The sequence below is a fragment of the Pongo abelii genome, chromosome 3 (genome assembly GCF_028885655.2).
Source record: "Pongo abelii isolate AG06213 chromosome 3, NHGRI_mPonAbe1-v2.0_pri, whole genome shotgun sequence".
NCBI lineage: Eukaryota > Metazoa > Chordata > Mammalia > Primates > Hominidae > Pongo > Pongo abelii.
In genome coordinates, this window is record NC_071988.2 from 99,101,495 (window position 1) to 99,124,564 (window position 23,070).

Here is a 23,070-nt window from a genome sequence, read left to right on the forward strand (position 1 = left end):
GGAGCGCCTCTGCCCGGCCGCCACCCCATATGGGAAGTGAGGAGCGCCTCTGCCTGACCACTCCGTCTGGGAGGTGAGGAGCGCCTCTGCCCGGCCGCCCCGTCTGGGAGGTGAGGAGTGCCTCTGCCCGGCCGTCACCCCGTCTGGGAGGAAGTGTGGAGCACCTCTGCCCGGCTGCCCCGTCTGGGAGATGAGGAGCACCTCTGCCCGGCCGCCCCCTCTGGGAAGTGAGGAGCGCCTCTGCCTGGCCGCCACCCCGTCTGGGAGGAAGTGGGGAGCGCCTCTGCCTGGCTGCCCCATCTGGGAAGGGAGGAGCGCCTCTGCCCAGCCGCCACACCGTCTGGGAAGTGAGGAGCGCCTCTGCCCGGCCGCCCCCTCTGGGAGGTGAGGAGCGCCTCTGCCCGGCCGCCCCCTCTGGGAGGTGAGGAGCACCTCTGCCCGGCTGCCACCCGGTCTGGGAGGAAGTGAGGAGCGCCTCTGCCCGGGCGGCCCCGAATGGGAAGTGAGGAGCACCTCTGCCCGGGCAGCCCCGTCTGGGAAGCGAGGAGCGCCTCTGCCCGGGCGGCCCCATCGGGGAGGTGAGGAGCGCCTCTGCCCGGCCGCCCCGTCTGGGAGGAGAGGAGCGCCTCTGCCCGGGCGGCCCCGTCTGGGAAGCGAGGAGCGCCTCTGCCCGGCCGCCCTGTCTGGGACGTGAGGAGCGCCTCTGCCCGGCTGCCCTGTCTGGGAGGTGTACCCAACAGCTCCAAAGAGACAGCGACCATCGGGAGCGGGCCATGAGGACGATGGCGGTTTTGTTGAAGAGAAGGGGAGGAAGTGTGGGGAAAGGAAGGAGAGATCAGATTGTTGCTGTGTCTGTGTAGAATGGGGTGGGCATAGGAGACTCCATTTTGTTCTGACTAGGAGAAATTCTTCTGCCTTGGGGTGCTGTTGATCTATGGCCTTTCCCCCAGCCCCATGCTCTCTGAAACATATGCTGTGTCAACTTAGGGTTAAATGGATTAAGGGCGGTGCAAGATGTGCTTTGTTAAACAGATGCTTGAAGGCAGCATGCCCTTTAAGAGTCATCACCACTCCCTAATCTCAAGTACCCAGGGGCACAAACACTGCAGAAGGCCGCAGGGACCTCTGCCTAGGAAAACCAGAGACCTTTGTTCATGTGTTTATCTCCTGACCTTCTCTCCACTATTATCCTATGACCCTCCCATATCCCCCTCTCCGAGAAACACCCAAGAACGATCAATAAATACTTCATAAATTTAAAAAAAAAAAAAAAAAAAAAAAAAAAAAAAAAAAAAAATAGAGGATTGGATCAAGTGCTATGCGATCACAGATGAAATGTCAGTTCTATCTGGGGAAGAGTAGAGCAAGAAGTATTTGAGCTAGGTCTTGAAAGATAGAATTTTGCAGGGGGCTGGGTGTAGTGGCTCATGCTTGTAATCCCAGCACTTTGGGAGGCCGAGGCGGGTGGACCACTTGAGGTCAGGAGCTTGAGACCAGCTTGGTGAAACCCTATCTCTACTAAAAATACCAAAAAATTAGCTGGGCTTGGTGGTGCATGCCTGTAATCCTGGCTACTCAGGAGACTGAGGCACAAGCATTGCTTGAACCTGGGAAGTGGAGGTTGCAGTGAGCCAAGATCACGCCACTGCCCTCCAGCCTGGGCAACAGATTGAGACTCTGCCAAAAAAAAAAAAAAAAAAAAAAAAAAAAGAATTTTGCAGGGGAATTGGTTGAAAGGTATTTCGGTAGTGCAGAGACATGAAAGTGAATGATACAGATACAAACATAACTAATTTGTTTTGAATATAAGATGAATAGAGAGGTGGCAGAAATGTAACAAGAAAGGAGGCTTCCTTTGAGTGTGAATAGTGCCTGGATTCTTTTTATTGTTAAGTTGCTGGAGTACCGCTTGTACTAGTTTATATCCCCACTTAGTAATTAGTGAGAAGTGCCAGTTTTCCACATGCCCAACAACCTTGGATACCATCAATCTTCATTTGTGTTTCTTCACTGTATTTCTTTTTTTTTTGAGATGGAGTCTTGCTCTGTTGCCCAGGTTGGAGTGCAGTGGCATGATCTCGGCTCATTGCAGCCTCCACCTCCCAGGTTCAGGCGATTCTCTTGCCTCAGCCTCCCAAGTAGCTGGGATTACAGGCATGCACGACCACACCTTGCTAATTTTTGTAGTTTTAGCAGAGATGGGGTTTCACCATGTTGGCCAGGCTGGTCTCAAACTCCTGACCTCAAGTGATCTGCCCGCCTCAGCCTCCCAAAGTGCTGGGATTACAGGTGTGAGCCACCATGCCCAGCCTCTTTACTGTATTTCTGGCTTATGCCTTTTGCCTGTTTTTCTGTTGGGCTTCGTCTTTTTCTCTCTGCTCTGTAAACATAGTTTATTAGGGATACTAATTATTTCAAGAATATTTTATCTTTAAATGTTGTTTTCCTTTATACCCTAGAAATGTTTCATTTTTGTCTACCCTAAGTTCTATTCCAGTATGGTTTTAAATGTGCTTTTCAAAAACCTAGAGAGCATAGAACAAGAAATATGCCTACTCTTAAAAAACCATGAAAATTTATAAGCAGATGGTTTTTTTCATGTCTGACAATGAGAGTTACTTAGTAGTTTGATGAGAATCATAGTATTCATAATTTTAGTTGTAGTTTTTATTGTTTAATGTATTGACTTTATAATATACTAAAAAATGTTTTCATGGCTAGATTTTGTTTTTTATCAGGATCGGAATGGAGTAGAGGGGCACGTGCTAGCTTCTCTTGTCTGTCCTTTTGGCTCTCCCCTCTACCCTGTGTTATGCAAGCATATATCCTCTATTTGCCAGTAGCAGATCATGATTTTTAAAAAGGCCATTAGGTTGAGTCTGGTTTTGTTTCTCTCTTGATCGTGGGTTTTTTTCATTTTCTTTTCTCTTCTTTCTTTTTTTTTTTTTGAGTGGAGTTTCGCTCTTTTTGCCCAGGCTGGAATTCAATGGCGTGATCATGGCTCACTGCAACCTCCGCCTCCCAGGTTCAAGTGATTCTCCTGCCTCAGCCTCCCGAGTAACAGGGATTACAGGCGCGCACCATCACGCCCAGCTGATTTTGTATTTTTAGTAGAGATGGGGTTTCACCCTGTTGGCCAGTCTGGTCTCGAACTCCTGACCTCAGGTGATCTGCCTGCCTTGGCCTCCCAAAGTGATGGGATTACAGGCGTGAGCCACCGCAACCTGGCCTGACAATGGGTTTTTTTCTTGCTTGTGTCAGATATCTGAATGCCAGATATGTTGTGTAGGGACTGAAGTAAATAATATTTATGCCTGCAAACAGGCATGCCCCTTCATCTGTCAGAGCATTGAGTCAATCTCGTCAGGAGTTGAGCTAGGTTTTGGTTTTATTGTTGCCATGGTTACCACCAGCTTCAAATTTCTGTAGTTACCTTGTTCTTAGGGTGGGGGCTGGGTTGCTGGAGGGTTTTTCTCAGTGTTCCTGTTCCATACTCAGTTTTCTGCATTCCCTGTGCAGCTGTGTCTCAGTGGCGGGGATGGGGTGGGGTGGGTCACTCTTTTGCACCCTTCCCTAGCAGTAGACTTCTATTCCTGGTGATGGGTGTTGGGAGGGATTTTTTTTTTTTTTTTAAATAAATCCAGCCCTAGTCTTAAGTAGGCCCAGTGAAGCTGGACCTTGGGGTTGGGGTTTTCTCAGCATTTCTGTTCCTTCTTTTCATGGCACCACTTATCTGTTGCATGTCTTATGGGGAAGTTTCCTAGCCCTTCCCTAGCTGGATTGGTATGGGATACTGGGCTCTAGACTATTTCCTGCCCTGCTCCCAGTGGGTAGAAGTGTTGTAGGTTTTCATCTTCTTCCTCCCTTCCACCGTTAGACACAGTGCGTGTTTACCTGCCTTTTCCTGTGTGCCTGCAACCGGGTGGGGGGTGGGGGGGCGGCGCGCTTCCAATCTTCTGCTTTGCTCCAGTCTTTTCTGGGAGCACCTGGTGGGAGGTATGTGGAAAATGGCCTGTGAATTGAGTGTGAACTCCCTGTATGCCTGGGTCTCCCAAGAGGTTTATACTGTCACACTAGCCCTAAAATTGTAGCTGGTTGTTTCTTACCTGCTTGCCTTTCTCTCGTGCTCTGGTGCAAGGGAGACTGTGGTGGGAACTGGAGTGTGGGACTGACTGTCCTTGGATTTCAGGTTATTTGCATTCAGTCTCACTCTGTCATGGGTTCAAGAAAAGTTGTGATTTTTATCGAGCTCTTTCTCATTGTTAATGGTCTTTCCAGCTTTTACATTTTAAGTGGAAACAGAACTTCTGCATTTAGTTTAAAAGGAAATGAGTAAACCAGCATCAGAGATGTTAGTGAATTTATTTATGTGATTACACTAAGAAATAAGAATTCCAAATATTTCCATTCCATTAATATGCCCTAGGCATTTTCTCTTTAGTTCTGTTTAGTTCATTTTAGTTTGACAGAGCTTGTACGAATTTCCCCCCACTAATGTCCCAGTGTAAAGGATTCTTCAGCCTTGGAAAGACTTGGATTGGTCTCTTGGGGGTCACAGATTTTCAAAGGCCTTGAAGTGAACTTTATTATATCTCTGATTTTTAAAAATCATATTTTAGGCCAGGTGCAGTAGCTCATGTCTGTAATCCTAGCACTTTGGGAGGCCGAGGCGGGCAGATCACAAGGTCTGGAGTTCGAGACCATCCTAGCCAACATGGTGAAACCCTGTCTCTACTAAAAATAGAAAAAATGAGCCGGGCATGGTGACAGGCACCTGTAGTCCCAGCTACTCTGGAGGCTGAGGCAGGAGAACTGCTTGAACCTGGGAGGTGGACGTTGCAGTGAACCCAGATCGCACCAGTGCACTCCACCCTGGCAACAGAGCGAGACTCCGTCTTAAAAAAAAAAAATCATATTTTATTGGGTATGACCATGGAAATCATGTTTTTGGAGTTAGGAGACAGATGAGGCAGGGAAAAAGTTATTGCTTCTGTACAGTCTCTTATTACTCGTTTAATCTGTGTGGTATAGTTACCCAGGTAACTGCAGCTAAGTTCTGTTCTCTTTGATTCAGACTGCCAGGTGTTTGTCCTCTAACTTCCCAAAAACCTTTCTAGTATGGTTTATTGTATTCTCTGAGAATCACAATATTTAAGGGTTCCTGATAGAGCTTTATATAATTGCATGAACAACAAAGTTCTTCTGAATGTGATTCTTATAAATAAAGATAGCTATTTTTTGGAAGGCCATGGAAAACAGGTGGCAGGTCTGTTAGATTAATTATTATGGGAGGAATTTGTTAAATTGCAGTTCTTTTTTTTTTTTTTTCATTATCTTTTGAATCTTTTTTTTTCTTTTTTTTTCTTCTTCTTCTTATTATTATACTTTAGGCTCTATGGTACATGTGCGCAACGTGCAGGTAAGTTACATATGTATACATGTGCCATGCTGGTGCGCTGCACCCACCAACTCGTCATCTAGCATTAGGTATATCTCCCAATGCTATCCCTCCCCCCTCCCCCCACCCCACAACAGTCCCCGAAGTGTGATGTTCCCCTTCCTGTGTCCATGTGTTCTCATTGTTCAATTCCCACCTATGAGTGAGAACATGCGGTGTTTGGTTTTTTGTTCTTGCAATAGTTTACTGAGAATGATGATTTCCAATTTCATCCATGTCCCTACAAAGGACATGAACTCATCATTTTTTATGGCTGCATAGTATTCCATGGTGTATATGTGCCACATTTTCTTAATCCAGTCTATCATTGTTGGACATTTGGGTTGGTTCCAAGTCTTTGCTATTGTGAATAATGCTGCAATAAACATACGTGTGCATGTGTCTTTATAGCAGCATGATTTATAGTCCTTTGGGTATATACCCAGTAATGGGATGGCTGGGTCAAATGGAATTTCTAGTTCTAGATCTAAATTGCAGTTCTTTTTTTAAGAATGCATTTTCCTGAGAGTCCTATTTGATCAGTATTATAATGTTGTTATACTTTTTTGTTTATAAATATTTTCACTCAACCACTTTAAATATTTTGTGAAACAAGGTCCAAAGTATAAATAAATTGCAATATACCCAACTCAGACTCTTTATGTATCAGACTTTCATTGAATTTTGCAAATACTTATTAGTTTAAAAAGTCATATTTCAGCCTTGGGGAATATCAGATTAATTCCAAATTAGTTGCATAGGTTCCACTATGAGTGAAAATTTAGTGGTGAATTCTGAATTTATGTAAAGTAAGCCTGGAGGCTACAGCTAGAACATTTTGTTTATTTTAAATAGGAGAATTTATTCCTAAAACAGGCTCTCCAAAATCCTTCTGTTGGCTTCTCTGCTGCTTTGCTAAATATAAAGTAAAAATATGGTTGCTCCAGTTTGGAAGGTTTCAGGATTTTGTGGAGTACTTCCACGGTAGCTCTTGAGATGTGTTGTATGCATCCACTTGGGCACTTGCTTAGATTTGTCATCAGTCCAGAAGGATACCCGTGCCCCATTGAAAATGAGCATTGTCATTATCTAATATTCTGTTGAATTGCTCATTAGCTGGGAGGGTACTATTATTAGTGGTGGTAGTAAGAATTTACTGAGTACTATAAGTGAGAATGGAATTATACGTTGAATTGGTTTTTGAGGTCTTTTTTAAAAAATTGTTCTATTGTCATCCATTTCTTTCACATCAGTTTTATAGGACTTCATATTCATTTTCTTCCATAACAAATTGCCATCTCTGCCATAACAAATTACCACAAACTTTGAGGCTTAAAACTACACAAGTTTTTCATTTCACAGTTCAGTAGGTGAGTAGTCTGACATGGATCTCACTGGGCTACAATCAAGGTATTGGCAGTTTTTTTTCTGGAGGCTCTAGGGGATAATGCATTTCCTTGCAATCCCCAGCTTCAAGAGGCCACCCACATTCTTTAGCTCATGGCCCTCATCCTTCATCTTCAAAGCAATGGCTGGTTGCTTGAATTTCTCCAGTGTCATTTTCCCATATCTGTGTGATGCAGTTGGGAAAGGGAAAAGACTCTCACTTTTAAGGACGCATGTGATTAGATTGGGCCCACATAGATAATCTAGGATAACTCTCCATCTCAAGGTCTTTAACCTTATCTCGTCTGCAAGGTCGTTTTTTGTTTTTTTTTTTTTTTTTGCCATGTAAGGAATTAGGATATGGGTCTCTTTGAGGCATTATTATTCTGACTACCACAGAACCGGAACATCTTTCCAGAATACTGTTACACTAATTTAAAACTTTTATGGTTAGAAGAGTATAGGCATGATCTGAATTAATGCTGAGAAAATTACATCACCTCTAGTTCTTTTTATCTTCAAATTCTTATCTGCCATTACCTGGTAAATATATTTTCTTAGATATTTTGTAAGCATCTTGTTAGCTTTTGCTATGTAACAAACCACTCTACAGTTATTTATCATTGCCCACATATCTACGGGTCAGCTGACATAGGCTGGGTTTGATGGATATCTCTGATGACCTTGGCTGGACTTGTAGTGCATCTGTAAGTTTGCAGGTAAGCTGAGAATTGTCTAATGTAGCCTGGGGCTCTGTGGAGGCAGCTCTCTTCCACATGTTTCTCATCCTCCTACCTTTGAGCTAGCCTAGGCCTGTTCTTCTAATGAAAAGGCAGAAATGAACATGAAAGTAGAAACATGTGAAACTTCTTTTGGCCTAAGCATAGAGCAGGGAAACTGTCATCTTTGCTTTATTCTGTCAGCCAAAAGTAGTCACATGGACAAATAAAGGGGCTGGGAAATATACTCCTCCTCTTTAGTGGGAGGAACAACAAAGTCATTTAGCAAAGGGCTTGAATGGAAAGGAGGTAAAGAATTGGGACCAATGATACAGTTGACCCGTACTCAAACTTTGTATCCCCCAAACTTCAACTAATCTCTGTGACTGCCTCCCTCACCAGAAACCTGTTTTGCCTTCTTTATTTCTGATCTTAGTTAATGATTCTATTCTATGCCTAGTCACCCAAGCCAGATACCTAGGAAGTATTTTGGAGTCTTTGTTTTCTCCTTTTCCCATCTTCAATATTTACTTTTTTTTTTTTTTTTTTTTTTTTTTTTTTGAGACAGGGTCTCTGTCACCCACCTGGAGTGCACTGACATAATCAGCTCACTGCAGTCTCAGACTCCTGAGCTCAAGTGATCCTTCCAAATCAGCCTCCTAAGTAGCTGGGACCACAGGTGTGTACCACCATGCCCAGCTAATTTTTTTGGTTTGGTAGAGGCAGGGTCTTGCTATATTGCCCAGGCTGGTCTTGAACTCCTGGCCTCAAACAGTCCTCCTGCCTTGGCCTCCCAAAGTGCTGGAATTGCGGGTGTGAGCCCTCGTGCTTGGCCCAGTATTTAGCTTGACAAGTATTCTCTAATCTGCCATCTTTTCCAGTCTTATTACTGTTGCTACTCTGGTTCAGGTTCTCATATCTCTGAGAAGAAAGGGAGGGAACAGACTCTTAATTGTTTTCAATCCTACTTCCTTCAGATCTGTCTCTTATATTGCAGCTAGAATACCTTGCCTAAAACACAGATGTCACTCCTGTTTACTGACTTCTTATTGCCTCTAAAGGATGCCCCCTATGCTCTGTCTTTTCTAACCTCATCTTCCACTCTTGCCTGCCTTCTCTTTTACCATTTTAGTTCAGAAGTCAGCAAACTTTGGCGAGTGAGCCAATCTTGTTTACCGACTATATTTGCACTACAGTGGCAGCGTTGAGTCATTGCAGCAGAGAACATATGGCTCACAAAGCTAAAACATTTACTCTCTGGTCCTTTACAGAAAAAGTTTGCCAACTCTGCTCTAGTCATGTAGATCTTATAATAGCTTCCTTCTTATACCATTTTATTTTATGCCTCAGTACTTTTTATTACATTGTTTCTTTACCTGGCTGACTCTATTATTTTTTAAATAATGGCTTTATTAAGGTATCATATAATTACATATCATACAATTCACCCATTTAAAGTGTACACTTCATTGGTTGTTAGTATACTCACAGTTGTGCAGCCATCACTCTATTCAGTTTTAGAGCATTTTCATTGCTCTCCCAGAAAACCCCATGCCCATGAGCATTCACTTCTTGTTCCCCTAACCTCCTCTTCTAGCACTAGACAACCACCAGATGTACTTTTCAGTCTCTTAGGTTTGCTCATTCTTGATATTCGGTATAAATGGAATAATATATGGGCTTTTGTGACTGGCTTCTTTCACTTAGCTTAATGTTTTTAGGGTTCATGCGTGTTGTAGCATTGATCAATATTTCATTCTTTTATTAATTGTTGATTAATATTCCATTATATGGACATACCACATTTTATGTATCCATTCATCAGTTGATAGACATTTGGGTTGTTTCTGCTTTTTGGCTGTTATGAATAATGCTGCCAAGAACATTTGTGTACTAGATTTTGTGTCATATGTTTTCACTTCTTTGGGGTGCTAACACTTCCTTATCCATTAAGAATTGACTTTGAGGTCATTTCCTCTATAACTTTTCCCTAGCCTCCTAGGCTGGATTGAATGTCTTTTCTCTCAGGCTCTGATGATGCTCTTGTATTACTACATTATATTGAAATGACCTGTTAGTATGTCTTTCTGCTCTACTCCTCTGTAAGTTTCTGGAGAGCAGCATCAGTGCCGTAATTCAACTTATTCATGACTTCAGACATTAGAAAAGTTCACTTCATGTTTGTTGAATTAGAAAAACTGTAAAGCAGTCTATGCTTTTGAATTAAAATATAATTCATCCTTTGTTTTTTTTTCTCTTATGTACATTGGCTTTTTAAAAAAAAACTCTTAGAATATATATTGATGTAACTCAACTTTATTTTCTTTTAAGGTCTGCAAAGAAAACAAAAAAAGGTGCTAAAGAAAAAACACTAGATGAGAAAAAAGATGAAATAGAAAAAATAAAAGCATATCCCTATATGGAAGGCGAACCTGAGGATGATGTCTATTTAAAACGCTTATACCCAAGACAGATATATGAGGTGGAGAAAGCTGTTCACTTACTTAAGAAATTTCAAATTCTTGACTTTACTAGTCCAAAGCAAAGTGTTTATCTTGATTTGACACTGGATATGGCACTGGGAAAGAAGGTATGTAGAGTCCATTAAAATAAGTTTACCTGTGAACAGTGGCTATATGAATTGGTGTTTCTTTATTTTATTTTATTGTTATTATTATTTTTGAGACAGGGTCTTCTTGCTGTGTTGCCCAGGCTGGAGTGCGGTGGTATGGTCTCAGCTCACTGCAGACTCCACCTCCCGGGTTCAGGTGATCCTGCCACCTCAGCTTCCTGAGTAGCTGGGACTACAGGTGTGTTCTACCACGCCCAGCTAATTTTTGTACTTTTAGTACAGATGAGGTTTCCCCATTTTGCCCAGGCTGGTTTTGAACTCTGAGGCTCAAGCACTCTGCGCTCCTTGGCCTCCCAAAGTGCTGGGATTACATGCATGAGCCACTGTGCCTGGCCTCTTAATTTTAAAAATTGTTGCCTCTCATAATTTTTAGAAAACTTCGTGCTCTTTCTGTGCTTTAGCATGAAAAATGTTTGTTCATTTAAAAATTTTCCAAATATAAAATTTGTTGAAAACACTCCAGAGAGTTAACACAGATTTCCTATTTCCCCTAAGAGAGTCACTAGTACAAATTTCAACAAAAGTAGTGTTAAAATTAATTGAGGTATCACTGTAACTTTGAAAAGTGACTTAAACTGCCTAGGTGGCATGTTTCTTCTCTGTAAATGAGGGCTGTGGATTAGCTCCGTCCAGATGTGTACTTCAGATGTGTTCCTTGGGGTCCTGGTTTCAGACTAAGTTTTCATAGGTGGGATTCCAAGCTCCTCACTCTTGCTTCAACCAAAGCTTCTGTGCTTTTTTTATATATTGGAATTCAACAGAGTACTATTGATTATAAAACTCTAAATTAGAAGCAGGAAAGACACTAGTTTAGTATTAAAGTCTATTATATAGCCCTAAATCCCTAAATTTTATAAGCTTCTTGCTTAAGAGTTCTAATTTTTTTAGAAATGATTTTAATTTTTATTCTAAAGATGTCTCTCTTTTTTTTTTTTTAAACAAACTAGAACGTATAAGTTTTTTAATATAATTTAACAAGCTCAACGACAGCAATACTAGAGCACCTAGGAGGAGGCAGTACAACGCAGTGCTTAAGAGCACAGGCTCTGGAGTCTGCCTACAGTACAGACCGGAAACCTGCTTCATTGCTTTTTGAGTTGGGCTTCTTTACTTCATGACTTTGGGTTTAATGCTTAACCTCTTCAAATCTCAGTTTTTTCATCTCTTTCTAAAAGGGAATAAAAGGTTGTCGAGGATTAAACGAGATAATGCCTGTAAAGGACTTAGTACGTGCTTAATAATAATAGTCAACATTTACTGAAAAATTTTCTGTATACTAGATACAATGCTAAATGCTTTGCATGCGTTTTCTCATTTAATTCTATAATAATCTCAGAAGAGGAAGCTGAGGCATTGAAAGTGAAATAACTTGCTGAAGGTCATAGAATAGAGGGCAGAGGTAAGATTTGAAGTGAGGTCTGTCTCATTTCTGTGTTCTCATTTATTAGAAACAGTTTATAATAGCCATGTTACAATTTTTTATTTTGTATCAGAGTGTTACTGTTCTTTTATTTTGAAAATTTTGAACTGTTCAAGATGATCACTTTCTCAGTCAACCATTAGTGTAGTTCATAATGATGTTTTGCAGCACCACAGGCTTCATTTCATACATGGAAACTACTTGTAAACTAGTGACATTGAGAAGATACTATTGCCTTCCTAAGGCTTTTTGTTGTTGTTGTTGTTCTTCATAGAGTGCTTATACAACAAGCCAGTATTCCTCAGGGGATGCTATTTTTGTGACTGCTTACCATTGAGAAATTTGCTGAAACCAGTTGTGACATGTTAATGGCAAAGGAATGCCAGTCCATAAAACTAAGCTGTATGGCTGATATAAAGTATACTTAAGAATTTGTCCCTCCAGGCCGGGCAGAGTGGCTCACGCCTGTAATCCCAGCACTTTGGAAGGTGGAGGCGGGCGGATCATGAGGTCAGGAGATCGAGACCATCCTGCCTAACACGGTGAAACCCCATCTCTACTAAAAATACAAAAAAAAATTTAGCTGGGCATGGTGGCGGGCACCTGTAGTCCCAGCTACTTGGGAGGCTGAGGCAGGAGAATGGCGTGAACTTGGGAGGCAGAGCTTGCAGTGAGCCGAGATCACACCACTGCACTCCAGCCTGGGAGACAGAGCAAGACTCCGAGTTAAAAAAAAAAAAAAAGAATTTGTCCCTCCTTGTCTGTAAAGAAATCCCGAGGAGGATGTTTCTACTCAAAATAAGGTTTTTCTAAAAATATTGTTCTTTCAATAAGTTTTATTAGGGGAACAACCACCTTTTCTTCCAAACCTTAAGGCTGCAACGAAAGAGGGCCTAGAATTTGTTTCTCTGTAAAATCTCCCTGAGAGATCTAGGCCTCAGGCCTCAATAGTTCCTGGTCAAAATGACTAGACAGATTAGTTTAGTGGTCCTGTAAAATCTCCACCTGTATTAGCGTGCCTCAATTGCATGCCATTGTTTATTTAGGATTTTCCAATTCACTTTCTAAATAAATCTGAAAGTGGTGATGGTCTAGGTTGTTTCAAAAATAGAGTCACTCAGAAGATCCCTTTAGGCTCGACATTTTGTCTTGGGTTTAGGGTTTACAATTCCTGATAGTTTAGAGCCAATGATGGCAATTGGGGGTGACCTACTGGGCAGATCAGCTGGATATAGTCTATTGTTCAGCATGTACAGCTGTAGTCATGTCTCCCTGATGGTGTCAGAAGATTACATGGGTTTAAAACAAATTTAATTGAAGGTAGCAAACATTTATTATACATCAGATGGAAAGCATTGTACTAGTGCTGGGGAAGATGTTGATATGCAAACACATTTCATAATATTTGAGAGACTGTGATGAATGATGTAGAGATAGAAGCCAAGTGGCATGGGATTATGAAGCTGGAAAAAGAGATTTTAGTTTTTTATTCTCAAAAAAATATAATCTTGAAAAAGTTTCTTAAAAAAAATATGATCTGTTGTGCTTTAAATTGTAATCGATGAATAGTAATTCATGAATAGTAATCAATGAATAGTTCTGAATTAATGGAAGAACAAAGAGTAGAATCAGAACACTGAAAACAAAACATGTCCGTTCTTGTTTTATATAGAGTGTGTGAGATAGAAAAGATTAACTTTACGTAATTATTTTTCCTTGTCATGTGTTTAGAAAAACGTGGAGCCATTTACCAGTGTTCTTAGTTTGCCATACCCATTTGCTTCTGAAATCAATAAAGTTGCTGTATTTACAGAGGTGAGTAACTTCCGTCAACTATTTATATCATTTAATTTTTTTTTTTGAGACGGAGTCTCACTCTGTCACCAGGCTGGAGTACAGTGGCACAACCTCGGCTCACTGCAACCTCTGCCTCCGAGGTTCAAGCAGTTCTCCTGCCTCAGCCTCCCGAGTAGCTGGGACTACAGGTGCGCACCACCACGCCCAGCTAATTTTTGTATTTTTAGTAGAGACAGGGTTTCACCATGTTGGCCAGGGTAGTCTTGATCTCTTGACCTTGTGATCCGCCCACCTTCGCCTCCCAGAGTGCTGGGATTACAGGTGTGAGCCACCGCGTCCGGCCTCATCATTTAAATTTGTTTAGCGATCACTAATTAATCATTAATTATTAACCAATCATTAGCACCCTGAATAAATGGAGTTAGAGAAAATCCTAGCATTCACCTAGTCTTATTTTCCCCATTTGGAGCTCAAAACAGTTAGATGATTTATTTGAGGTTATATTATTAGCTTGAGAAAGAGCTAAATTAGAACATTAGTTTCATTATTACTAGAATGCTACATTATGTTTCTCACAAGAAACTGAAGAGTGGAATTTATCAATTTTATCCTATTAACTGCTGCTTTCTGTTCAAACTTCTCTCCCCAGACAAGATTATTTTAAAGCAATGGAACCATTTAGTACTGTGGTGCCTTAGAAACCACAACTTTCAAAAGTATCTAGTCTTTATAAAACTGTCCTAAATAAATGTTTGTTTATAATGTGTTTATGAATTTCTTTTTTAATCATCCACAAACTATAATTGTTCTGAATGTAATATCCCTGATGCATTTAATTGAAAATTCATGCATTCAGTTCTTTTTTGAGACAGGGTCTTGGTCTGTTGTCCATGCTGGAGTACAGTGGTGCAGTCATACTCACTATAGCCTCGGACTCCTGGGCTCAAGCGATTCTCCCGCCTCAGCCTACTGAGTAGCTGGAACTGCGGGTGCTAGCCGCTATATGGCAGGCTAATTTTTTTTTTTTTTTTCTTTGAGACGGAGTCTTGCTCTTGTTGCCCAGGCTGGAGTGCAATGGCATGATCTTGGCTTACTGCAACCTCTGCCTCCTGGGTTCAAGCGATTCTCTTGCCTCAGCCTCCCGAGTAACTGTGATTACAGGCATGTACCACCACACTTGGCTAATTTTGTATTTTTAGTAGAGACAGGGTTTCTCCATGTTGGTCAGGCTGGTCTCGAGCTCCTGACCTTAGGTGACTGCCTGCCTTGGCCTCTCAAAGTGCTGAGATTACAGGCGTGAGCCACCACGCCCAGCCTGGCAGGCTAATTTTTAAGATTTTTTTTAGAGATGGGAGGTCTCACTTTGTTGCCCAGGCTGGTCTAGCACTCTTGGCTTCAAGTGATCCTCTTGATTCAGCCTGCTAAAGTGTTGGGATTACAGGTGTGACTCACTGCACCTGGTTTGCATTTTCTTTTTTTTTTTTTTTTTGAGATGGAGTCTGACTCTGCCACCCAGGCTGGAGTGCAGTGGTGCGATATCAGCTTACTGCATCCTCTCCCTCCTGGGTTCAAGGATTCTTCTGCATCAGCCTCCTGAGTAGCTGGGACTACAGGTGTATGCCACCACGTCCTGCCAATTTTTGTATTTTTAGTAGAGACAGAGTTTTGCCATGTTGGCCAGGCTAGTCTTGAACTCCTGACATCAGGGGAACTATCCGCCTCAGCCTCCCAAACTTCTGGGATTACCAGTGAGAGCCACTGCATCCAGCCGCATTTTCAATTAAAAATAAAAGCTACAATTTGTACTTTGAACTGTGATATTATTTCTGACAACATACTTCAAAGCAGACTGAATATATTTAAAATTAATGACTGATGTTCAAATTATTGTGTTTTGGTAGAATGCATCAGAGGTCAAAATAGCGGAAGAAAATGGAGCTGCATTTGCAGGAGGCACTAGTCTGATACAGAAGGTACAGTGTTGTTTTCATATTCATTAGGTATAGAGATGATTCTGTTATCTTTACCATTCATTGATTTATTATATGTGGAACACTAGTCTCATATCTTATGATAAATAGTTAATAGGTCTTTATAAGAGCAGGAAAAAAATTTCCGACTTTTTTCAGTTTCAAAATCAAGCTACGAGAAAACTATCCAGACAGTCTGATTTTGTGTGTGTGTGAGTTTATTTGGGGGTTGTGTGTGTGTGTGTGTGTTTGTGTGTGTTTGAGACAAGGTCTGTCTCTGTTGTCCAGACTAGAATATGGTGGTGCAATTATGGCTCACTGCAGCCTTGAAATCCTGAGCTCAAGTAATCCTCCTGCCTCAGCCTTCTGAGTAGCTGGGACTAAGGTGCATGCCACTGCACTTGGCTAATTTTTTTGTAGAGATAGGGTTCTTGCTTGTTGCCCAGGCTGGTCTTGAACTCTTGGCATCAAGCAATCCTCCTGCCTTGGCCTCCCAAAGTACTGGGATTACAGGTGTGAGCCACCACACCCAACCTCAGACAGTCTGATGTTGATTATACTTATATTATTGTGATTATTATTATTACTGTTTTTCGCTTGCTTCTTTTTTGTCTGAGAGTTTTGTGGATAGATAGGAAAGGGCAGTGTGACTCTGGTTTTGAATGTAAGGTTTAAAATGAAATCCACAAGGTTGCATGGATTTCACTGATACACATGGACACCTCTATTCATGTTTTGAAGATCAAATATTTGTTTTTTTTTCTTGGAGTGAAGGTGTAATTCACTTAGTAGATCATAAAGTATGGTATCTGCCCTCTATAATGTTGGTGCTTTTGGTTCCTCTTAACTTTTAGCTTCTATTCCTTTCAGAATGGCATAGGCTCAGTATGGTAGCAACAAATGATTATATAGCCTGCCTTTAGAAGGTAACAGAGCTTCGCTGGACGCAGTGTCTCATGCCTGTAATCTCAGCACTTTGGGAGGCTGAGGTGGGCAGATCACTTGAGGCCAGGAGTTTGGGACCAGCCTGGCCAACAGGGTGAATCCCCACCTCTACTAAAAATACAAAAATTAGCCAGGCGTGGTGGCACATACCTGTAATCCCAGCTACTTGGGAGGCTGAGGCACGAGAATCTCTTGAACCCGGGAGGTGGAGTTGGCAGTGAGCCGAGATTGCGCCTACACTCCACCCTAGGCAACAGAGCAAGACTCTGTCTCCAAAAAATAAATAAATAAAATAAATAAACAAACAAATAAATAAAATAACAGAGCTTGGAGAGTCTCTTTGAAAACGAGAACTTTTTTTTTTTCCTTTTTAAGAGGTAGGAAGAAGAGGCATGGAGTTATTTCTGAAAATACAAAAGATTTTTCTTAATGTTCTCTCTAAAAGTTCCTACTCTAGATAAAATCCTTTATTATAAAGTTACGGAATTTTTTTTTATTATACTTTAAGTTCTAGGGTAGATGTGCACAACGTGCAGGTTTGTTACATGTGTATGTATGTGCCATGTTGGTGTGCTGCACCCATTAACTTGTCATTTACATTAGGTATATCTCCTAATGCTATCCCTCCCCCCTCCCCCACTCCAAGACAGGGCCCGGTGTGTGATGTTCCCCACCCTATCAATTCAACAAGAAGAGCTAACTATCCTAAATATATATGCACCCAATACAGGGGCACCCAGATTCGTAAAGCAAGTCCTTAGAGACCTAGAAAGAGACTTAGACTCCCACACAATAATAATGGGAGACTTTAACACCCCACTGTCAACATTAGACACATCAACAAGACAGAAAGTTAAGAAGGATATCCAGGAATTGAACTCAGCTCTGCACCAAGCAGACCTAATAGACATCTACCCAACTCTCCACCCCAAATCAACAGAATATGCATTCTTCTCTGCACCACATTGCACTTATTCCAAAATTGACCACATAGTTGGAAGTAAAGCACTCCTCAGCAAATGTAAAAGAACAGAAATTATAACAAACTGTCTCTGAGACCACAGTGCAATCAAACCAGAACTCAGGATTAAGAACCTCACTCAAAACCGCTCGACTACATGGAAACTGAACAACCTGCTCCTGAATGACTACTGGGTACATAACGAAATGAAGGCAGAAATAAAGATGTTCTTTGAAACCAATGAGAGCAAAGACACAACATACCAGAATCTCTGGCACACATTTAAAGCAGTGTGTAGAGAGAAATTTATAGCACTAAATGCCCACAAGAGAAAGCAGGAAAGATCTAAAATTGACACCCTAACATCACAATTAAAAGAACTAGAGAAGCAAGAGCAAACTAATTCGAAAGCTAGCAGAAGGCAAGAAATAACTAAGATCAGAACAGAACTGAAGGAGATAGAGACACAAAAAACCCTTCAAAAAATCAATGAATCCATTAGCTGGTTTTTTGAAGAGATCAACAAAATTGATAGACCGCTAACAAGACTAATACAGAAGAAAAGAGAAGAATCAAATAGACGCAATAAAAAATGATAAAGGGGATATCACCAACCATCCCACAGAAATACAAACTACCATCAGAGAATACTATAAACACCTCTACGCAAATAAACTAGAAAATCTAGAAATGGATAAATTCCTGGACATATACACCCTCCCAAGACTAAACCAGGAAGAAGTTAAATCCCTGAATAGACCAATAACAGGCTCTGAAATTGAGGCAATAATTAATAGCCTATCAACCAAAAAAAGTCCAGGACCAGACGGATTCACAGCCAGATTCTACCAGAGGTAAAGAGGAGCTGGTACCATTCCTTCTGAAACTATTCCAATCAATAGAAAAAGAGGGAATCCTCCCTAATTCATTTTATGAGGCCAGCATCATCCTGATACCAAAGCCTGGCAGAGACACAACAAAAAAAGAGAATTTTAGACCAATATCCCTGATGAACATCAATGCAAAAATCCTCAGTAAAATACTGGCAAACCAAATGCAGCAGCACATCAAAAAGCTAAAGTTTATCCACCACGATCAAGTGGGCTTCATCCTGGGATGCAAGGCTGGTTCAACATACGCAAATCAATAAATGTAATCCATCATATAAACAGAACCAAAGACAAAAACCACATGATTAGAAAAGACCTTCGACAAAATTCAACAGCCCTTCATGCTAAAAACTCTCAATAAACTAGGTATTGATGGGACGTATCTCAAAACAATAAGAGCTATTTATGACAAACCCACAGCCAATATCATACTGAATGGGCAAAAACTGGAAGCATTCCCTTTGAAAACTGGCACAAGACAGGGATGCTCTCTCTCACTCCTATTCAACATAGTGTTGGAAGTTCTGGCCAGGGCAATCAGGCAAGAGAAAGAAATAAAGGATATTCAATTAGGAAAAGAGGAAGTCAAATTGTCCCTGTTTGCAGATCACATGATTGTATATTTAGAAAACCCCATCGTCTCAGCCCAAAACCTCCTTAAGCTGATAAGCAACTTCAGCAAAGTCTCAGGATACAAAATCAATGTGCAAAAATCACAAGCATTTCTATATGTTATGGAATTTTTGCCGGGGAGGAGGAAGTAGACAGGAAATAGTGACTTGAAAATTTATCCTTTGTCGCATATTCAAATTTTCATTTGGGGAACTTTTAACTGGGCTCGTCCTTTGAGATATACAGCAGTGCTCATAGTTTGTTTTTTCCTGCCCCTAAAAGTACTCTAAATTTGGTGAGGATTCTGGATTTTAAATAAAGAGGGTCTTCAGAATGATTTTTGGTTGCAGAACTAGTGGAAAGTAGGAAGAGTATGCTTTAATACAGGTTCTAGGCCAAAGTCAGTGGTACTCAGTTCTTTCTGATGTATTATTAATTTTAATTAAAAAATTATTAAAACTTTTAATTATTAAAAAATAATCATCACAAATGTTTGGGAATTTGAGAATAGAGCTGGGTCTCTAGAATCAGAGAACTAATCTTGAGTTTGTATACAGCTTTCTGTTTTCTTCTTGCAACCACTAAAGTTACCTTGTAGAACTGTCATAGCCACTCCTTTGGTTCGTTTTTTTTTTTTGGTTTTTTTTTCCATTTTTTTTGAGACAGTGTGTTGTTGCATCACCCAGGCTGGAGTGCAGTGACGTGATCTCGGCTCACTGCAACCTCTGCCTCCTGAGTTCAAGTGATTCTCCTGCCTCAGCCTCCCTAGTAGCTGGGATTACAGGTGCCTGCCACCGTGCCCGGCTAATTTTTGTATTTTTGGTAGAGATGGGGTTTTGCCACATTGGCCAGACTGGTCTCGAACTCCTGGCCTCAAGTGATCTGCCCGCCTTGGCCTCCCAAAGTGTTGGGATTATAGGCGTGAGCCACTGCTCCCAGCCAAGACATCACGCCTGGCCTTTGGTTCTTAAATGTTAAGCAAGAAGTTACCTCTCAAGAAAGAAATGGTAGTAGAGCAGAAAGTGTTATGAAGCTGTAAGTTCAGTAAATGAAACACATTTTTTAAAGTAACCCAAATAAGGAAGCCAAAGACATTTTAAAGTTCTGTAGTATAGAAAATATTAACAGGTGCAGAATTTCTCTTTAGGGCCCCAGTAGAGGATCTGTTATTAGAGGGAGCATGCTACCTGTATAAGGCATCATAGGATAAGTTTGCAAGTTACCCCGTGGTGTCTTTTTAAAGCTAGTCCATGTTATTTTTAGAAGGTATTCAGGTTATGAGGTAAATTCAATACAGTTTAGTAAATAATATTATGGCTGCAATTTTTTATACATTCCTGTGTTTTTAAATTAGTTTATCATTTTGCTTAGTTCTATAAAATGCCAAGTAGGATAAATTTACGTAGTCATTTCTTTTTTTTTTTCTTTTTGAGATGGAGTTTTGCTCTTGTTGCCCAGTGGGGAGTGCAATGGCGCAATCTTGGCTCACTGCAACCTCCGCCTCCCGGGTTCAAGCGATTCTCCTGACTCTGCCTCCCGAGTAGCTGGGATTACAGGCACCTGCCACCACGCCCAGCTAATTTTTATTATTTTTAGTAGAGACGGGGTTTCACTGTGTTGGCCAGGCTGGTCTTGAACTCCTGACCTTAGGCGATCCAACCTTCCTCGGCCTCTCAAAGTGCTGAGATTACAGGCGTGAGCACCACGTAGTAATTTCTTAGATAACACATTCATTTATTAAATTTTATTTTATTTTGAAACATCACAGATATGCCTGGTTCTGAGTGATTTTAAAGTAACTTCATATTTTTACTTGTCTCTAAGAGCATGATTTCCATCCACAGTTTTTTATTATTCCAAGATACAATCTTACTTACAGCATAACTTCCAAACATAATTTTAATTTAAAGGAACATGTCATAGAATTAGGATTGGAAAGTCTTGAAATAGAAATCTCACATACAGTTCTTTGACATTTAGAAATTGCCTCTGCTTTCCTTTTTCCAGTGATGAGACCCCTGGTTCTGGACCCACACTGCCTGTTTTTCAATTCTAGCTCTGCCTCTTAGGTGTGTACAGACTGACTCATCCTCCCTGAGCCCTCAGTTTTTTTTATCTGGAATGTGTGGTCAATACTGGTACCTGTCTCAAGGGTTGTTATGAAGACTGGATGTTCTAAATTATATTAAGTATTTAGCAGAATGCTTGGCACATGAGAAGTGCCCATTTAATGTAAGTTGTTGTTAAGGAGAGGAGAGTATGTTATTTAAGGACTAAAAATTTGTACAAAGAATAGTAACAGAAGGATAAAATTCCATAGTCATTGCTTAATTTTGTCAGAATTCAAGTTTTTAATTCACCGTGTACCCTTAAATCAAGGCTTTGAATGGCATATTGTGGTAAGATTTCATACAAAGAGAATCATTGGTGAAATATTTCCTGCTTGGGCAGTGGCACGATCTCGGCTTACTGCAACCTCTGCCTTCCTGGCTTCAAGCAATCCTCCCACATCAGCCTCCCGGTTACCTGGGACTACAGACGTGTGCCACCACGCCCGGCTAATTTTAGTATTTTTTGTGGAGACAGAGTTTTGCCTTGTTGCCCAGGCTAATTTCGAGGCTCCTGAGCTCAATTGATTTGCCTGCCTTGGCCTCCCAAAGTGCTGGGATTACAGGTGTGGAGTTTAAGTGGAGTATATTGTATGTTTAAGTGGAGTATATTAAGTAGAGTTTAAGTGGAGTATATTGTAGTAGTATAATAGTTATTTTAGGTGCTTGCCTGAATTAATAAAAATGTTTTCTAAAAATTGAATATTAATTCCTTTGTTCTGAGAATGGATATAGAGTATGGATAATAAACTATAAGTGAACTTGTCTTTGATCACCCCCTCTTCTTTTATTCTTAGTTATTGGTGGTAAGGAAAATTTCAGTTTCAGTTCTTTGTGAAAATAATTATAAATTCAGTTCTCTGATGCTCTAAATTTAGGAAGCTAGTGGTTGCTAGTGAGTTTGGCAGTTAGTGGTTATTAATTTTACATGTGATCTGTTGCAAAATTTTCAGCTTTTGTAGGTTCCTTCAGTTTTAATAAATATATGAATTTAACTTTGTGGGATTCTGTGAGCCACGCACACATTCATTGCTGTGTTGTAACTTGTAACACTTTTGCCTAACACAACCCAAAGGAAGAAACCATTAATTTTTTTTTTTTTGAGGATGTGGCTGTTTTTAAAGGAAAATTTTTTACTTCTGATGGTTTTTATAATTGACAGGTGTATTTGTATGATCTTTGTGTTTGAAGAAAAGAATTGTGCTTAATGTCTGTTTTCTGAATTATAAAGGAAATGACTACATTGTACTTTTTCAGAACGATAAAGCTTTTCATCTCATCTGAGGTCACCTTTTTTTTTTTATTTTCAGATTTGGGATGATGAAATTGTTGCAGACTTTTACATAGCTGTTCCAGAAATAATGCCTGAACTTAGTCGATTAAGGAAGAAACTTAATAAAAGATATCCAAAGCTTTCTCGAAGTAAGAGAATTCCTATTATTTCAATATCCTGTCAACAACTTTCTTGTGAACTTTGCTTAGTTAGGAAACAAAGTTGTTCCTATATGTGTAGAATAAATAGTATGTCCTGGTATTTGAGTTTGAGTTACGAGAACCTACGGGTTTGATTTTTTTCCCCCGCTTGGGCATTAATACTGGTAATCTAATATGATTTGAAAACCTAGTTACTTTATAATACCAGTTTTTAAAATGTAGATCAAAGTCTAGCTCCCAATTAGTGGAATGTATTATGTACTCAGTATATTATCATCATACTGTTTTATTGGTTTTTATCCCTATTTATCAATGTAATATGTATGCCCGTTTATTTAAAAGTGTTCAACATATGTATGCATGTTGACCATATGCATGGCTCTGGAGGTAATTTCTCTTAAGAAAATTTCCCCTTATGGATATTTTCTCCTTAAGAAATCTAATAAGAAAGTTAAGGTCGCTAAATAAGGAACTATGTTATAACGTGTGAGGTGTTATATAATAAATTTAAAAAGTGCTAGGGGTGTTCAGTGGAGGTGGAGTTTACACATAGGTGAGGAATCAGGGAAGGCATCATAAAAGAGGTAACATTTAAACATAAAGGAGGTAACATTAGTTGGATGAATTGATTGAGGAGAATATTATTTTAAGTAGAAGGAATGTATTAATCATAGACACCAAAGTAAGTCAGAAATCATAGGCCAGGTACAAGAAATATTAATTAGCTCTCTTTGACTGTGGGGAATGGTACCCCTACAT

At 40.4% G+C, this 23,070-nt stretch overlaps 1 protein-coding gene across 3 annotated transcripts in view; it reads left to right on the forward strand.

The window, feature by feature from the left end:
• The window catches only part of MRPL1 (mitochondrial ribosomal protein L1), a 104,184-nt gene that overhangs the window by 16,759 nt on the left and 64,355 nt on the right, over positions 1-23,070 (forward strand). For 2 of the 3 annotated variants that reach the window (XM_002814905.5, XM_054554101.2), the window contains exons 3-6: positions 9,874-10,132; positions 13,326-13,409; positions 15,293-15,364; positions 22,188-22,299. In XM_002814905.5, the coding sequence (XP_002814951.2) occupies positions 9,874-10,132; positions 13,326-13,409; positions 15,293-15,364; positions 22,188-22,299 (527 nt within the window). The remainder of the gene's footprint in view (positions 1-9,873; positions 10,133-13,325; positions 13,410-15,292; positions 15,365-22,187; positions 22,300-23,070) is intronic. The other variant, XM_009240123.4, reaches the window with a different exon arrangement.